The following is a 16467-nucleotide window of genomic DNA, read 5'->3' as shown; positions in this document are numbered from 1 at the left end:
CATTTTATGTGCATTCTCATATGTATCTTTTTAATTCGTGCCCTGTTGACATGAGAACTTGAAGAAGTCGCCTTCCAGCTACAGCCAGCTCACTGCTGACCAAATTATCCAACATCAGTACTTGCCTAGTGTAATGCAACTAGCTGATACACCAAAAGGGAAGATGGGCAAAAATCGTTACATGCTATTTACAAATTGTTGGCTAAGCTTTATACTTGTAACTATTATGTTGAATTACATCTTTTATTTTGGTTCTAGTCCGATGTACTTTTTCTTATTATTTTGGGTAAGCTGTGCTGCTAAGATGATGATGGTGGACTGGTGGCCCTATAATAGTTGAGCTGTAAAACAAGATTGTTGTATGACTAGTAGCGTTTTGCTTGACAGAGGGCAGCCATTTAACGATAAAATATGCACGATAAACGTTCGTTTATACGCCTCAAAAGGTTATTACTTGAATAGATTGTGTCAGTTGGTGAACAAGTATATGCATCATGATAATGAAAATACTAAGCATCATAGACCAACGGGGTTCTTTTACCAGACAACTCTGGATGCATATATTAAGTTAAAATATGCATGTGAGCTGCTTGATTTGTGTCTACATGAATTATTATTATTAACAATAAACATTATATTATGCCACAAAATATCTTATACAGCATACTCCAACTTGAGTATTTCCATAAATAATCTAGGATTATAAATAAAACTTTCTAGAGCTATGTCCTAGACGAGTAGACGCCTTCTGTTGTTCTGCACTAAGTAGAAGGAAATATTTGCACCTTGATATCTTTATGGTAGCAGAACATTGGGCTCTTCATTGCCATCTTGCAGGAGAGGGGACTTTAAGCTCCCAACCATGTTGGCTTCGACAATTTTATCTTCTTTAGCCTTACCCAATATTACACCATAGAATCCAATTACAATGACTAATGATCCGAGTAAACTGCCACAAATTTGAACACAAAGTCAATGATATGTCGTGAATATAACACAAGAACTGAGAAAGATGGGTACATACCATCCAAGGTAGAGACTATCCCCTAGAAATATGACCCCCATAATAGCTGCAATGACAATCCCTAATGGATGAAACATAGCAACAAAAAGTGGCCCTTTCATCTTCACACACCAAGCTCCAATTGTTATTTGAAAACCAGCTCCAAAGAACCCCTGCATTGTAATTTTACCCTTAAAGAACGAATAATTATCCTTTGGGGGGGAGATAGTAAGTAGGAAGATCTCGACTTACTGCATACAGAATGGCAAGTAACCTCGTTTTAGACTGTAAACTAAACGCACTCAGGTCGTGTTCCAAACTCAATGAAGCTAAAAGAGATAGGAAGGTAATAATGGAGCAGTAAGCCAACATCAAAATCAGCACTGCTGAGTATTTCTTGAGGATTAATGCCTGTAAATACTCATAAGTAAGCAAACTTATATAAATACTTAGTATTAATGTACCTGTGTGTAAGTACTAATGTACCTGTGCAATAATGAAGAAAGCAGCTAAGACACTGTCGATTAGCATCAGCACCCCGCCAAGGATCCAATCTGATGATTGCCCTAGGAGATGTTGTGGGGTGATTGAACTTAAACTAGACGTTATAATTGCAGGCCCTGTGTAGACAGTCACGATGATGGCCCCTACAACTGAAACTAATGTTCCAATGATTTTGGCCCACAAGGCCCACCCTCCATAGTCGAACCTTTCTATCCTGAAAGAGTTGTAAAGTTTATCTTTTTGTTGTGAATTCTCATTCTTTTAGTTATGTTTTTAACTTTTTCAAATCATGTAAAGAAGAGATTCTTGGTTACCCAAAGATGATGGCAAGCACAAAAGTAAAGCCTGGTATGAGGTTGAGAATTGCTGTGGCAACTGTAGCAGGAGCATATGTAAGTCCTGCATAACCAACTACCTGTACCAAGAAACTGGAAAAAAAATGGATTGATAAAAAGAAACAGATTCTTGTAGGTTGGTCACCGATCAATCACTCTACAACCAGATCCAGCCTAAGAGGTGTGGTAGCTTTCTTTTGGGTGTGCGTCAAGCACAATTGTCGATTAAGGGTGTGAACCTTCAGGTATATATACCTTTATGTTACGTATGCAACTATTTTTATGAAGCTTCTGTAGATTATAGACAACCGAGTGAACAACAATTTTCAGATTTCTAAGTATATAGTAGTACTTGAGGTATCCCACTTGATGGACAATGCTTAAGGAAGATGCCTCCCTTTTGTGTGCCAATCGAATGTAATACATCTGGCAACTGCATACTTGACTTTCTTTTATTCAGCTACGTTCCAAAAGGCCTTACCGACTAAGCTACCACCTAGTTACCCATTAGGGTGTGTTTGGTACGAGGGACGGAGCAGAAGAAAAACTTGTTGTCCCACGACATGATATGATTGAGTGGGACGAAAATGCATTTATTTTGCTCCCACCAAGATGGGTGGAACAAAAATCCGGGAGATGGGGCAAGATTGGTGAATTACTAAACTACTCATGTCAAATTGAAACCCTGAAACCTTGCATGATTCTTTCACCCGCCTACCTCACTCTTGTGTCTTGTCCGTTCTGTTCATTCCAATCTAGTTTGCTTAGCAAACGCACCCTAAGGACTGCAGTTGACTAGTAACATTAATGATTTGAAGACAAGACGAAGGATTGTGTGAGAATAGGAGTTAAAGTGAGAAGTATAAGAAGGGATTTGGACCCTTGATCACTTTTAATCCCAAAACAACCCATGAATTGCACTTTAGAAGAGAATTGATCTAGTAGTTCTCTTCAATTAATCCAAGGTTGGAGATCCCTTCTTACCTTTCTCACCATAACTTTCATTCTCACCAGAACCCAAACCTTGAAGACAAATTATCTGGATTCTTTAGAGATCTATAAGGATAATGAAGTACATGTGCGACAGGCTATACAAAAAATAGATACCCTAGGATGCCGAGCACTAGAAAACCACCGGCGACCGAGAGAGTTAGTGCCGGGCGATTTGCTGATCTGCAAAACATACAAAGATTCGGAGTGTAAATTGCTTGTAGGATGCATATAGAAGAACAAGAAAAGAGAAGAAATTGTAGTACCTATGAATGAGAAAAGAAGCAGGAAGAAGAATAAGGGATGCTAAAGCATTGGAATAGAACACGTAGGAAAAGTTGTGCATCCCGGTTGCTATGGCTTTCTTGCCAGCTAACGTTAAACCCACCTGCGCAATCTGACCAACCACCATTGCCACAAATGGCAATGCACTCCTCATCTTCATCTTCATCTCTCTCAGGGAACCAGGTCAACTGCAAGATCTTGGAGATCCAAATCGGTATAAGAACCACCGAGAGTCCGAGCTTCTTATATTTTAGTCAAATTGTAGCAGTCAACAGTAACTTAGTATCACATTGAAATCAATTAGAGTGTAGTGAAATCTAATTTAATGACTTCTTAAGTAGCAGGACCACTTTGGATGTTAGAAATTATGTTTGTTTATTTATAATGGTTAAGAATTATGTGTTTCCTAGTAACAGGACCACATAGTGATGTTAGAAATCACATATTTTATTTAAGATTGGATTCTTTTATTTGTAGAAGGTACATCATGTGCTACTTGTTTGATTAATTTATGATTAATGACCTGCAAAATGGCTTTTCCTAGGTTTTTGTTTAAGAATTTGTGGATCACATGTGTTCAGATTCAAATTTTAGGTTTGAGAAAGTGTGTCGTAGGAAAGAGAGTGTTTGATTAGTGGAATCTTGTAGGGAGGAAATGACCAAATTTTCTTGTGTTGGCATATTATAGTGTACCAGATTTAGTGAATGTAGAAATATGCAAGTGGTGGTTATAGCAGGTCAAAGCATTGACCCAGCCACAGGAAAGTGATTGGTTATTAGAATCTCATTGGCCAGTAATCTGGCCAAAATTTTCTTATGTGGACAGAGGCATATATACCAAATCATGAAAAGAAAAAATATATATTGGTGGCCCAAAACAAAAGGATCAGTACTTCACTTGCTGATCGTTCGCGACGACTCTAAGAAATAATGGTCTCGAACATAGGGGAATTCAGATGATCTGTTCCGTCCGGATATTGATCGGTCTTGAGTGATTTGCCTTCTCCACCCCTTGTTGTCCAACCTGACAGCGAACAACTAATATATATATATATATATATATATAKATGTATATATATATATAGAGAGAGAGAGAGATTTGGGATCATGTGAGACAAGGCTGTTTTCATGAGACACGATCTTTACACCTGAAACTTCACAGCAAAACACTGTGAAGGCAACCTTCACAGCACCCCCTTTTTAATTCCTTTTCTAAATTTAGAAAAACTGAGTAGCAGTTGAGGTCTAGAGGGATATGGTGGAATATCGCATCTATCCCGGGTTCATTTTGTGGAATCTACAACAATTGTGACAACTGAGTTTATTAGGATCGATGTCTTATAATTTTAGTTTATCAGGATTAGTTTAGACATAGTTTAGATAGCCTGAAGTTTGGGTTATGAAGGAAAGCACCATTAATCAACACATGGATCAGATGCTCAAAAGATTGGGTCTGAAGTTGTGGATTGAATTGGTATAGATGTAAGGACCATTCCAAGGCTTCCGCATGCACAAACACGATGGTTGTGTTGCGTTTTGCATGCCATTCGAGTGGATATCTTTTGTTTTGTATTTTGATCTCTTTAATAAATTGTGTTTGATGGCTATAAACTATTTTTTCTTTTTTGTGGTTATTGAAAAAAATGGAAAAAAATGAAGGATCGTGTGAGAATGATTGTGAAGGTGAGAAAGGTATATGGAGCCTTGATCACCTTTAATCTCAAACTCACTCATGAATCCTGATTGATTCGGGGATTAATCTGGTGCATCTCATCTTGGTGGATCTAAAGGTGGAGATTCCTTTTTACGTTTCTCACTTTAACTATTTTCCTCATAGAGACCCACCCAACCCTATTGAGAAAACTCTATTGAGATCATAAGCTTGCTTATTGAGACGTTATTTGAAGTAACGTTTTAATAACCTAATTTTTTTTATCACTTTCTTCTACTTATGCCTCTAATTATTTATTATTAATTATTGTTATTTAGTAAATAATTTTTTCAAAAAGCATTCAATTACCAGTTAAACATATTTTTTGAAAAATATTAATAAAGTAGTTTATAAAATAAAGTACGCTTTTTACTCATTACGTGCGAGTCAAAAGTTTATCGATTGATATCGTAAAGTTCCTGCATTTATATGGTTACAATCTATATATCTATATAAAGGAGAATCTTCAAAAGATGATGTGGCATCTTGAGAGAGATAGAATCATTAGTTGCTATTTTTTCCAATTTTTAAATTATTTTTAAATAAAAACATATCATTAAATAAATAAATCTTTCATTTACTTTATATGTATAAGTTACATATAATGATCTAATAAACCTTTAAATCTTTATATATCTATAAATATATAATCTATATATCTATAATCTATAAGTAAGAACCAAAAGACATAATATGGCACAATGTGAATCGGGATTCCAAAATATTGAATTGTAGTTAACTTTTTTCATCTCTTACTTTGATAAAAAGATGATATGTCGGCCCAACCCTTGGGTCTTGGACTATTCTTTATCTCCAGCTTATGGATCGGTTTGTTGCTTGTGTTCGTTGGTTGTTTCAATCGAATTTTGTCTCTAGTAGTAGGCCTTTACTGTGTGTGTTTCCCAAACATTTTTTTGGGATGCATATATTTTTTCTTTCTTGGAGAATGCCCCTCGTAGTTGTACTCTTTTTCTTTAATTGAATAAATTTTTCTTGGGATTCCGTCCCCTTTATCCAAAAAAAAAAAACCAAGAGAAATGAAATGGCACAATATGGATTGAGAATTCCAAAATATTGAATTATGGTTGACTTTGTCTATCAATTGATATAATCTTTATATATATATATATAGAGAGAGAGAGAGAGAGAGAGAGAGATTGGTTATTATACAACTCATGACATTTGTGCAACCAATACAACCTAATCTCAATTGTTCATTTCATTTGATTAATGTGTGATTTCATATAAGTTTTGATTGTTTTCTAATGTAAAGTATTGATCATAATTAATGAACCATATTCATCTTCCATAAATATTCAAATCATAATAAATGAATTTTCATCATTTCCATAAATATTTCAATTTATTGGATTGCATTGTTTGTACAAATGCAACAGGTTGTATTTGAAACAAACTTTATATATATAAACATGTCATTAAATGAATGAACCTTTCATTTACTTTATATATATAAGTTACATATAATGATCTAATAAACATTTAAATCTTTATCTATATATATCTATAAAGAAGAAACATACAGTGTTGACATGACATTTCCTTATACTAGTATTCATTTCTTCCTTTTTTTCTTTTATTTTAGGTTTTATATTTAATCTAAAACTTTTACTCTTAATATTCTACCGTTAAAATTTTTTCTCTTCTACGTCCTTCTATCATAAACTTCTTTACTCTTCATCTTCTATCGTTACAATTCCTTCTCTTCTACATCTTTCTATCACAAAGAAATCATGGATTAACAATATAACTGGCGGTACGCCTCTCTCTATCTTTCTATGCATCTATAGAAAGATATGAATCAATAATTATGGGTGTTTTACTTCTATTTTCTTGATCTCTCTATCCACTTTGTTGTCTGCGATTATAAGCAAAACTGAAGGAGATTAGAGAAACCATATAAGGAGGAACAAGAAGAGTCTATTGCAAAATCAGTTGCTGGTGTGTTTCGTTCATCTCTGAAGTTCCGAGAAAATTAATTAGATGATTTCATATCTCCATGAGACTGGATATATAAAATGTGGAAATAGTATGTTTTCATTTTGAATTACTCCCTCAATTTTCCACACAATATGGACTTTGAAGTCGATCTAGATATGTCAGATTGGTAATTTTGTTATTTTCATTTTGACAATTGCAAATTATTTTTGAAAACTATTAATTATTTATCTTTTATTACATTTTTTGAGGATTCGGGATATTCATAGAAGGAAAAAAAATGATAATTTCCCATCTTTTTTTGAACTAAAACATAATTTGATAATTTTCTACTATAACCACGTTTCATGGCACAATGTTAATGGATTTTTCAATATAAAAGGTAATATTCGGCTTTACATCTAATAATATACCGAATTGATATATGTTATTTATAAATTATATTTTTATTTTTCACAAGAAATATATTATACCTCTCTTTATTCTTATAATAATAAGACAACCAAAACCAATAAATTAGTTATATATCTATAGAATTTATTATCTGTCATTTCACAATTTAACTTCTTTTACACTACATATTCATTTTTCTGCAACCAATATATTTTAACTCTCTTTTTTCTAACATAATAAAACATTCAAAAATAAAATTGTAACATAATTATTATGATACATTTTAACACTTTATATCGAATTCAAACTTATATATTCATTTTTCTACAACCAATGCATTTTAACTCTCTTTATTCTAACAAAATAGAACATTCAGGAATAAAATTGTAACACAATTATTGTGATACCTTTTAACACTTTATATCGAATTCAAACTTATCGATGCTTTCTTTCATCAATCAACAACGACCGCACGAAACGCGGTAAAGTTACCTAGTTATGGATTAATTTATAAAATTCTTTGCGTTCCAAACATACAATTGTCTTGATATGTGAAAATTTCTTAATAATATTACAAATAAAAACATAGAATCACATAAAACTATATTACCTCAAGACAAAATTTTGAAACATTAAAAAATCGAGATATATCCTACTGTATTGTGCAAGTACCCTTTTGATGTAAACATGAAAACCAATCATAATAACTAACCATTCGGGCATTACTAAATTTACCATCAAATTAACCATGGCTTGATGAGCAGATGCAAAAAAAATCTATACAAGAATCGATATCAAAATATATAATTATAGAAAATATTTTCGAGATTAATAATAAAAGATGTGAGATTTTGCATAGAACAAACAAAAATATTACCTTTATCTATCCAAACCTTTTTAACACCCAAGACAGGATGCAAAATTTCGCTTGTAACACAACAAGAAGGGATTTATATGATGATCAAAAGCCATTTTTCCAATTATTTTTTTAAAAAGAAACGAGAAGTATCGACCCATTTCAACTGAGCTTATAAATAATATCAGTAAGAAAACGAAGCAAGATATCTGGCTCGCTTTTGGGTAGTCAAGTGGTTACATTTACTTCCCATCCCAATACTCGTACAGCCAGGTACAAGTGTCAGACGTTTTTTCTTCATCGCAACACTTACCTTTGTGACCACGGTATACACAAAAGAGGGCGGAGGAAGCTATCATTTTTCAGCAGCCAAGTGAGATATCCTAACTATGACGGCATCAGAAGCTTTCTTTGCGGAGGGAAGCTACCATTTTTAAAGTGCAGTTTGGATTCGAAGGCCGTTCAAAGTAGTCATTAACAACCACATGAAGCGACGATGATGATCATGATGATGATGATGCAGTGCAGAGAAGAACATATGACGCTAAACCATGGTGTAGAGTCTAACATGCAGAGATAATGGAGGGCGGAGGGCGAAGGCCGCGATAACCAAACCTCACAACAGAAGGGGGAAAAGTATGAAAAATGTTTAGCAACCAAATACTCCAAATATATGTCATCACAAAAGCATTATAATAAATAGTAAAATTAAGTACGAAAGGGACCTCTAAGTTTTAGCCAGCTGAATAGAGCGAAGCCGACACAAGAAGTTGGACTCCATAGCGCCCCACCTCTTTCAGCAGCAGGTCATACAGTGCAGTTTCCACTAAAACAAAACCCTACCTCCAATTTGTTCACAGTTTCTCATCACAAATACATTGATGATGCCAGGGGTATCCTTTACCAGCTCAGCCATTTGCTTCCATCCCAGCTCCAACCGCTTACACTCTGAAAATAAAAATACGTATCACCTTATAATGCAAATCAAATGTGAATTGCAAATAATCAGTATAGCAAAGAATAAGAGCTTGTTTGTTAGCAGCTTAATGAGACTCGCAGCTTATTTGATACTTTATAATATATTAATTGGTTCATTCAATAAGCTTGTAGGGGAGCGTTATGCAAAAAGCCAAGTTTTTTCCATCTATGAAAAAACCCTCCCAAGCAAAAAAATCTCAGTCTATACAGACAGACTAATCCAACACAGACAGCTTTATCCATACATGACTTGATGGAAAATCAACCAAACAGTGCCTTACGGGGTAACATATCAATCATATTAACACATCTATGACCCCATTGCAACCTCAGTTGCATCAGAAAAGGTTAGAGGCAACATGAATACTATGTAATTATGGGGTAACATATCAGTCATATTAACAGGTCCTGGTCTTCAGAATACAGCCCACTTACTGCATGTAAAAGTGAGCAAACTTGCTGAACAAAACAGTGCCTGCCCCATTCAGCCACATGCAATTTGAACCAAGAAATGCATGCTGATTCGGTAATACACAACTTGATACAAGAATGATTTCCCACAGAGGCATTACATGCTTTGATGCAAGAGTGCATGCCCAATTAAGACATATATGTGAACATGTACCATAGTGTTTATACATGAGTAGTTGTGTTGTGTTGGCCATAAGGAAAAAATAATGAATGGAAGCAAAAGCAAAATACCCATTTGCATATGGTGAGTCACGTCGGGCACGGCGATATGGAGGAGACCTGCTGTAGCTACGACCCCGACGAGGAGGTGGTGATATGCTACGGCGAGGAGATCTTCTTCCACGAGGACTGTAGCGTGGACTATAACTCCTGCAAAACAATCAAGTGTTACCAATATTGAGAGCCTCAAGCAAAACCGAGCTGCCATATCCTCAAAACAAATACCTTAGTATGAAAAGTTACATACTATTAAGTAAATATTCACTATGCCACTACCATCAGCATGCTACACCTGATTGACCTTTTATGGGATTAACAACATAACAAGTGATGATTTAGAAGGAAAAAAAGCAACACCCACATAGGACGAAAGGACTGTTTAATTCATCATCTATGCTTTCTGCACTTATTGTTAACATTGAACCCTCCTTTTTTTTCCACTTTAACCCCTATGTAACCAACAGAATTAAAAAACCAGAATTGCAGACAAGCCGATTGAATCAGATCGCTCTTCGTAAGGGTTTGATGTGAACCAAATGTATTTCGTTGTGGTCGATCATTCCCATAGGCAAAGTAGATTTCATATAAATATGTGAAACATAATACTCCTAATCTTGGATATATTCTAATAACTAATTTCCTTTATCATGTTGCCATGACCGACCACTGTCACCTAAAATGCAAGTGGTGGGGAAAATATACAGACATCTTATTCATAACTATATCAATAAAATGATCATATGATCTCACGGCGTCAGCTATATTCTGTAAATTATTTGCTAAAATGCATAAGACCAAGGATTCAAAATATATAAATAAACAAGGTAAAACTGAACTTACCGACGCCCATAACTTGGACTCCTGCGTCGCCTTGGACTTGGGCTACGACGACGTCCACTTCCTAAACCTCGTGGCCCAACTCGTAAGCGACATTCTCTTGCAAAATGACCAGCCTCACCGCATTCATAACACTTGAGATCTTCACCGCCACCGCCACCACGGCCCCTGCCCCCACCACGGCCTCCACCACCTCCTTTTGAATTGTGAGAGAGCTCCACACGCCAGCCATTCTTTCCTGTTAACCGAATATACAGGAACCCATGTAATTATAGGAAACAGAACTATTATGATAATTATAATGAGCAATGCTAAAAAGAGCGCTAACACCCAAACCCAACAGAAACAATCCTCAAATGACCAGAACCTATTGCTCACATTAATGAGATTGCAGTTCAACAACAGTTTTAGCATAAACACTATTTTAATCAAGAACCATCAAAAGGTCATTAAAATAAAAACATGTTACAGAAACCACTAGCATTCTGATGGTGATAATACTTTCATGCAGACTTCAAACATACCATCCAGTGCCCGAATCGCATCTAGAGCATCCCGACGATCATCAAATTCAACAAATGCATAACCAGGTGGTCTCCTAGCAACCCACACACTGCAAGAGTTTCAAACACAATAAAGGAGAAACATCATTACATGTGGAAATCTACTGGAACCACAAAATACTTCATTGGCCAAACAACCCAATTGGAAAGAAATGAATGACAAAATACTCTTGTATTACAGCTAAAGAAAGGACGATGGCATCTTGCAATATCTTTTACAGATGTTTTATCCCTTTTGTTCCAAAGAAAAGGGAAAGATTGCATGTTCTTTGGATTTCATTCCCAAATTAACACCAACATTTGGAAATCTACTGGAACCACAAAATACTTCATTGGCCAAACAACCCAATTGGAAAGAAATGAATGACAAAATACTCTTGTATTACAGCTAAAGAAAGGACGATGGCATCTTGCAATATCTTTTACAGATGTTTTATCCCTTTTGTTCCAATGAAAAGGGAAAGATTGCATGTTCTTTGGATTTCATTCCCAAATTAACACCAACATTAGGGTATGAGTGGTACCTGTTTAAGAAGTCCAGTATTACAATTTTAGAGAGGTTGAAAAGCAATGTGTTTGGCCTCCAAATCGAAGCGATTTATCGTATCATTTAACTCGTGGAATGATCAAACAAGGTTTCATAGATGTTCTCGTTCTTTTTTTTCGAGATTACCGACCGTACAATAACAAATCACCATGACTAAAGCACAATAAAAGCAACTATCAAACATAAATCGATGTAACACTCACTTCCGTAAAACGCCATATACGCGAAATTCATCTTCAAGCTCTCGCTCGGAAACCCGAGGATCCAAATTTCCAACGTACACACGAGACATATCCCTTTATCTGTAACAAATAGAAAAAAATATCACATATCAGCCATCAGAAAACCGCAACTCCCACCGATACATCACAAGAACGAACGAATCTACAAAAAAATAGCCAGGAATTTTCCAAAACGCTTGAAAGATTGATCAAATATCAATTCCATGATGCTTACCAACGTCAAGATTTTAATCGTTTGTGGTTCGATGGAAGAAACTGAAAGGCGATCTGAAGAACAAAAACCCTAATCAGCGACCGCAGGAACGCGAAATTCTAGATTGGGGAAAAAAGGGGAAAGCGTGGTGCTTTTTCTAACACACTCAAGGTACGTGGGCTTTGTTTTATGACCCAAAACGTATGGGCCTCATCTTAATGGCCCACTAATTATCCTTTTTGTTACGGGGTCGTTTACCAAATACTAACTTGGGTAAATGCTTACCAAGTAACATTATCTTACTGGATGAATATAGTAAGAACCAAAAATCTTACCTGATAAAAACAAGACAAGGACAAAGAGTCTTACCCAGTAAGTGAGGGTGACGACTCTTACCACGATAAGCGCTTACCGGATAAATTGTTGCATACGAAATCATTTTGGTGGACTAAAATCTTACCTGTCAAGTAAATAATAGTGTTAAATTTTACCGGTAAATACTTACCGGGTAAGTGTTTGGTAAACGACTCCTTAGTCATCTTAATGGCCCGCTAATTATCTTCTTCCTTATTGGGTGTTAGAGGTTCAACTTAATAAATTTAGTGAATGGTTAGTTTAATTAATTAAGTTATATTAAGACGTTTGATTTTGACTTAATACTAGGAGATTGACTTAACATGTTAAGTTAGCTCATCCTATCTTACTGCATTAAGTTATAATTTTTTCCAAAATTACCCTTATCCTATAATTTTTAATCACACATCTCATTAAATATTTCATCAACATGCATAAGTTAAACATTTTAATCAAATAATAATACTTTATTGTTGTTTCAAATATATTTTAACATCCGTTGAACTTGTATTATTAATGTTTTTATAAATAATTCATTTTTTTTAATTTCGTCGTTTTAAATATTTATCAAACTATTTATTTTCATTCAAGACTTGTGTAGGTATGAGGTTAAAGTGGTAATTTTTGTTGTTCAGATTGTTTATTCAGAACAAAAATCAAACGACGATTTATCTTAATTTACCCGGACAGGCTAATACCTAAAGACAACTTAGTAGATTTATACTTAATGGATAACCTCTTGCTTCTTAATAACCCACTAAATATCCTTACCTATCTTGATGGCCCACTAAGTATTCTCTTTTTTACTGGGCCTTATTCATTTGAATGGCCCACTAGTTATCCTCTTTCTTATTAGGCCTTACTTTAGTGCCTTACTACTCTTAATGGCCCACTAATTGTCCTACTTGTATTTGGGCCTTACTCGTCTTATTGGGTCATCAACCATGCTCTTCCTATTTGGGCCATGATCGGTTATACAAGTTATACAAAATTAATTCTTTCAGGGGTGGTTGGACTGGAGACGCATACGGTTCGATCTTTTTGGGTCTAGTTCCCATTCTTCCATGCCCGTTTTCAGTTACTGAAAAAACCCAGGTTGTTTAGGCCTAGATCGGGACAGGTTTTGAGGTTGAAAAATGGCCCAATAACGCTTAACAATCCTGACTTTTTTCGGGCTTTTTCGGGTTCAGTGGAGGTTTTCTAGATTTTCTCATGTCGGGTTTTCCATGCCTACCCCCAAAATTCCTTCCTGGTCGGACTTCGAGACTTGACTTGACTCGGATAGGGCTTCAACCTCACTACGTCCGGACTTTTTCGGGATTACAAAAAATCTCATCATAACAGTATTTCGACTATATATATCTCCAATATTTAATTAAAATAAATACTTTATTGATATATATATTTATTTATAGATTCAAAAATTCATTGGATATTCATTCTAAAATTAAGAAGCAAATCTTTAGCTTTTAAGTCATAACTGAACTACATCATTCACACATATTAAAATTTATTTTCTCAAAAATATAATTAATATAGAAATGGAAATGCAAAATATCAAATATTAAATAGATATGTACAGTAATATTTTTTGATTTGTTTGGTCAAAAGGATGAGGCCAGAGTTATTAGCACCAGAATATTGACTTTGACTTGGAATATCTCTTTTTTGAAAGTTAGTTTTTCTATATTTAAAATAAAAAATTGTAGCAAAATCTATACTTATTATAAAATATTTGACAAAAACTTTTAAAAATTATTTTTTAAATATAAAGTAATCTTTATTGATATATATTGCTTAAAATTCAATATTACAAATAAATTATATGTAAGTATTTATTTGTAAGTACAGTTTATTAAAACTTCATGTTTGAATTCATGTAACTAATTGCAGATAAAAATAATCAAATAAATGATAAATATCTCATTTTAAATATAAAAAATATAATTAAGATGATCATTGAGTTCTGACAAACTACTTAATTATTATTTTTATAAAAAAATTACACAAAAAAATGAGAAATATTAAATAGTTAGTTTAACACTAATATCAATGACCTTTTTTCAAGTTTTTATAATATATCTTTATAGTTATATGTTATTCAAAAATAAAAATATTATCGCTTTCTTCAAAACCCATAAAACTGTATTCTAGCATCAAATGAGACAAAAAAAAAACATTAAAATCGAAATATTTTAATCCGCTGCATTGTGCAAGTACCTTTCTAGTATAAATTAATATATTTGAAGTGCCAGATTATATTCTTTTTACAACACTTTTTTATTTGAGATATGAAATTAATTCCATAAAAAATTTACAAAGTAGCTATCGTAGTTTAATATCTAAGTTACGTATTTGCATAATGCAAATCAAGGATAACGATTGAGATATGAGAACTAAAAGAAGTAACATAATGTTATATTAAAAGGAGGGGAAGAGGGGGGGGGGTCACGTCCGTGTTGGTCCCTTCATTACTCTTCCCATTTTAACGTCGTTGTCAACAGATAATATCCTCATCATCCTCAATTTTCATCATAAGATGGGTAGTCAGTTTACATTTCAAGCTATCAACGGAACCTATTTTGTATGAATTATGAAACAGACATCTATAAATCAAATTTGAATAAATAACAAATAAAATTGAGGTCAGATGTTGGGAGAAACGTAAGTTTATAGGATAACTGGTGTGTGAAATACATGCACCATACCAAAAAGGGGCTTTGACCCGACAGTACCCATGTTTTTTTTTTGTAAGGGTGTCCGGGCCAAAGCCCGACTAATTCCCGGCAAATTTTGAAGCTAAACATGACTCCACTTAAATGTCGCCAACACTCCCCTCTCAGGGCTCGAACTCGGGTTCATGACAGTACCCATGTTACTGGTATAGTCCAGTATTTTATGAGGTCAAGGGTTTCAACCTCACAAAGGATGTGAGTTTATTTGTCGTGTATCAGTATTAAAAATACTTCAAAAAAACGTGCACCATACACGGAAATGTGCCTCGTGTACTTATGCATGCCAAGTATTCCATATCCCATTAAATTCATTATGTTTCAACATCGATATCTGAAATCGCTTGAACCACCTACAAAAACCAATATCATCGCTGTCTTAGCAAGAGTAGAACTCGACAAAATTCCAAGAAAGGCCGCACGAGTGTTCTTGAAAGATCCTTATCTTTTGGAGCGTAAAACTTCTACATTTCTTATAAATTGGAAGCAAGCATAGCAGTTGTCAACTTGTCTAGAATGAAAATGACAAAAGACGATGGGACACAACATTAAATAGCTTAATTGAAAGGGCATGAAATATTATTAGGAAGTAGATAACTTTGTGGGGTTAGATTCAACTTAATGCAAAAAATTGGTAATAAGCCATGTCCCACAATTAACAATATGGCTTGAAGTTTTAACAAATACATGCTTCAAAAGGAAAATAAATTTTATGTGTACGTGCTATTTTTTAACTGTGAACATAAAAATACAAACTATTAATGTTTTTTCATATTTGTTTGAATATGGGTCAGCTTATACGCACATCCATCAATTTTAGGGGCCCGTAAAGTTAATAGTTGAGGAAAACGTCAAGTGCCTCTGATGAAACTTGAATTAGATTGACTAATTGAGCTACCGCAAGGTAGCGTATTCATTATGACCTAACAGGGGGCAAGGATCATGATTCATTACTGCATATAAAACTAATCAAGATAGTGTGATTCAGCTCGAGAATATATGTATGTCAAATGAATTGATGTTATTTGGCTGATACTTGATTATTGAACCAGGTGTTTTTGAGAATTAGGTATGTGCTACTGTAAAATAATCAAATAACTAAGAATCTACCTGAATTACACACTAAACCAACCCCATCAAACATATAACCATAATTTGGGTGTCGATGAAAGAGTTGCATAAGCACATTTATTAAACACGGAAACTATGATATGATTTTGGCGAAATTATTGGCACACATAAACGATGGGAGCCTGCTTTAGGATTTAAAAACAAACCTATCGAGGTTAGGAGGGAGC

General features: G+C 34.4%; 2 protein-coding genes across 2 annotated transcripts; both read right to left on the bottom strand.

The window, feature by feature from the left end:
- Window positions 1-777: 777 nt before the first annotated feature.
- LOC112524178 (WAT1-related protein At3g28050-like) lies at window positions 778-3459 on the bottom strand. Its single transcript, XM_025133883.1, has 7 exons — window positions 3099-3459; window positions 2950-3015; window positions 1822-1935; window positions 1490-1721; window positions 1256-1414; window positions 1025-1176; window positions 778-949 (listed from the first exon to the last, which is right to left on the bottom strand). The coding sequence occupies exons 1-7, from the start codon at window positions 3281-3283 to the stop codon at window positions 796-798; spliced, it is 1062 nt and encodes a 353-aa protein (XP_024989651.1). The 5' UTR covers window positions 3284-3459; the 3' UTR covers window positions 778-795.
- Window positions 3460-8132: 4673 nt separating this feature from the next.
- On the bottom strand, window positions 8133-12192 carry LOC112524068 (serine/arginine-rich splicing factor RSZ21-like). Its single transcript, XM_025133693.1, has 6 exons — window positions 12105-12192; window positions 11852-11950; window positions 11063-11151; window positions 10542-10776; window positions 9714-9851; window positions 8133-8981 (listed from the first exon to the last, which is right to left on the bottom strand). The coding sequence occupies exons 2-6, from the start codon at window positions 11938-11940 to the stop codon at window positions 8975-8977; spliced, it is 558 nt and encodes a 185-aa protein (XP_024989461.1). The 5' UTR covers window positions 11941-11950; window positions 12105-12192; the 3' UTR covers window positions 8133-8974.
- Between the last annotated feature and the right edge of the window lie 4275 nt (window positions 12193-16467).

Source organism: Cynara cardunculus (assembly GCF_001531365.2).
Source record: "Cynara cardunculus var. scolymus isolate 2C chromosome LG 13, CcrdV1, whole genome shotgun sequence".
Classification (NCBI taxonomy): Eukaryota; Viridiplantae; Streptophyta; class Magnoliopsida; order Asterales; family Asteraceae; genus Cynara; species Cynara cardunculus.
The sequence above is the reverse complement of the archived record's forward strand: the minus strand, read 5'-3'. Positions and strand labels throughout refer to the sequence as shown.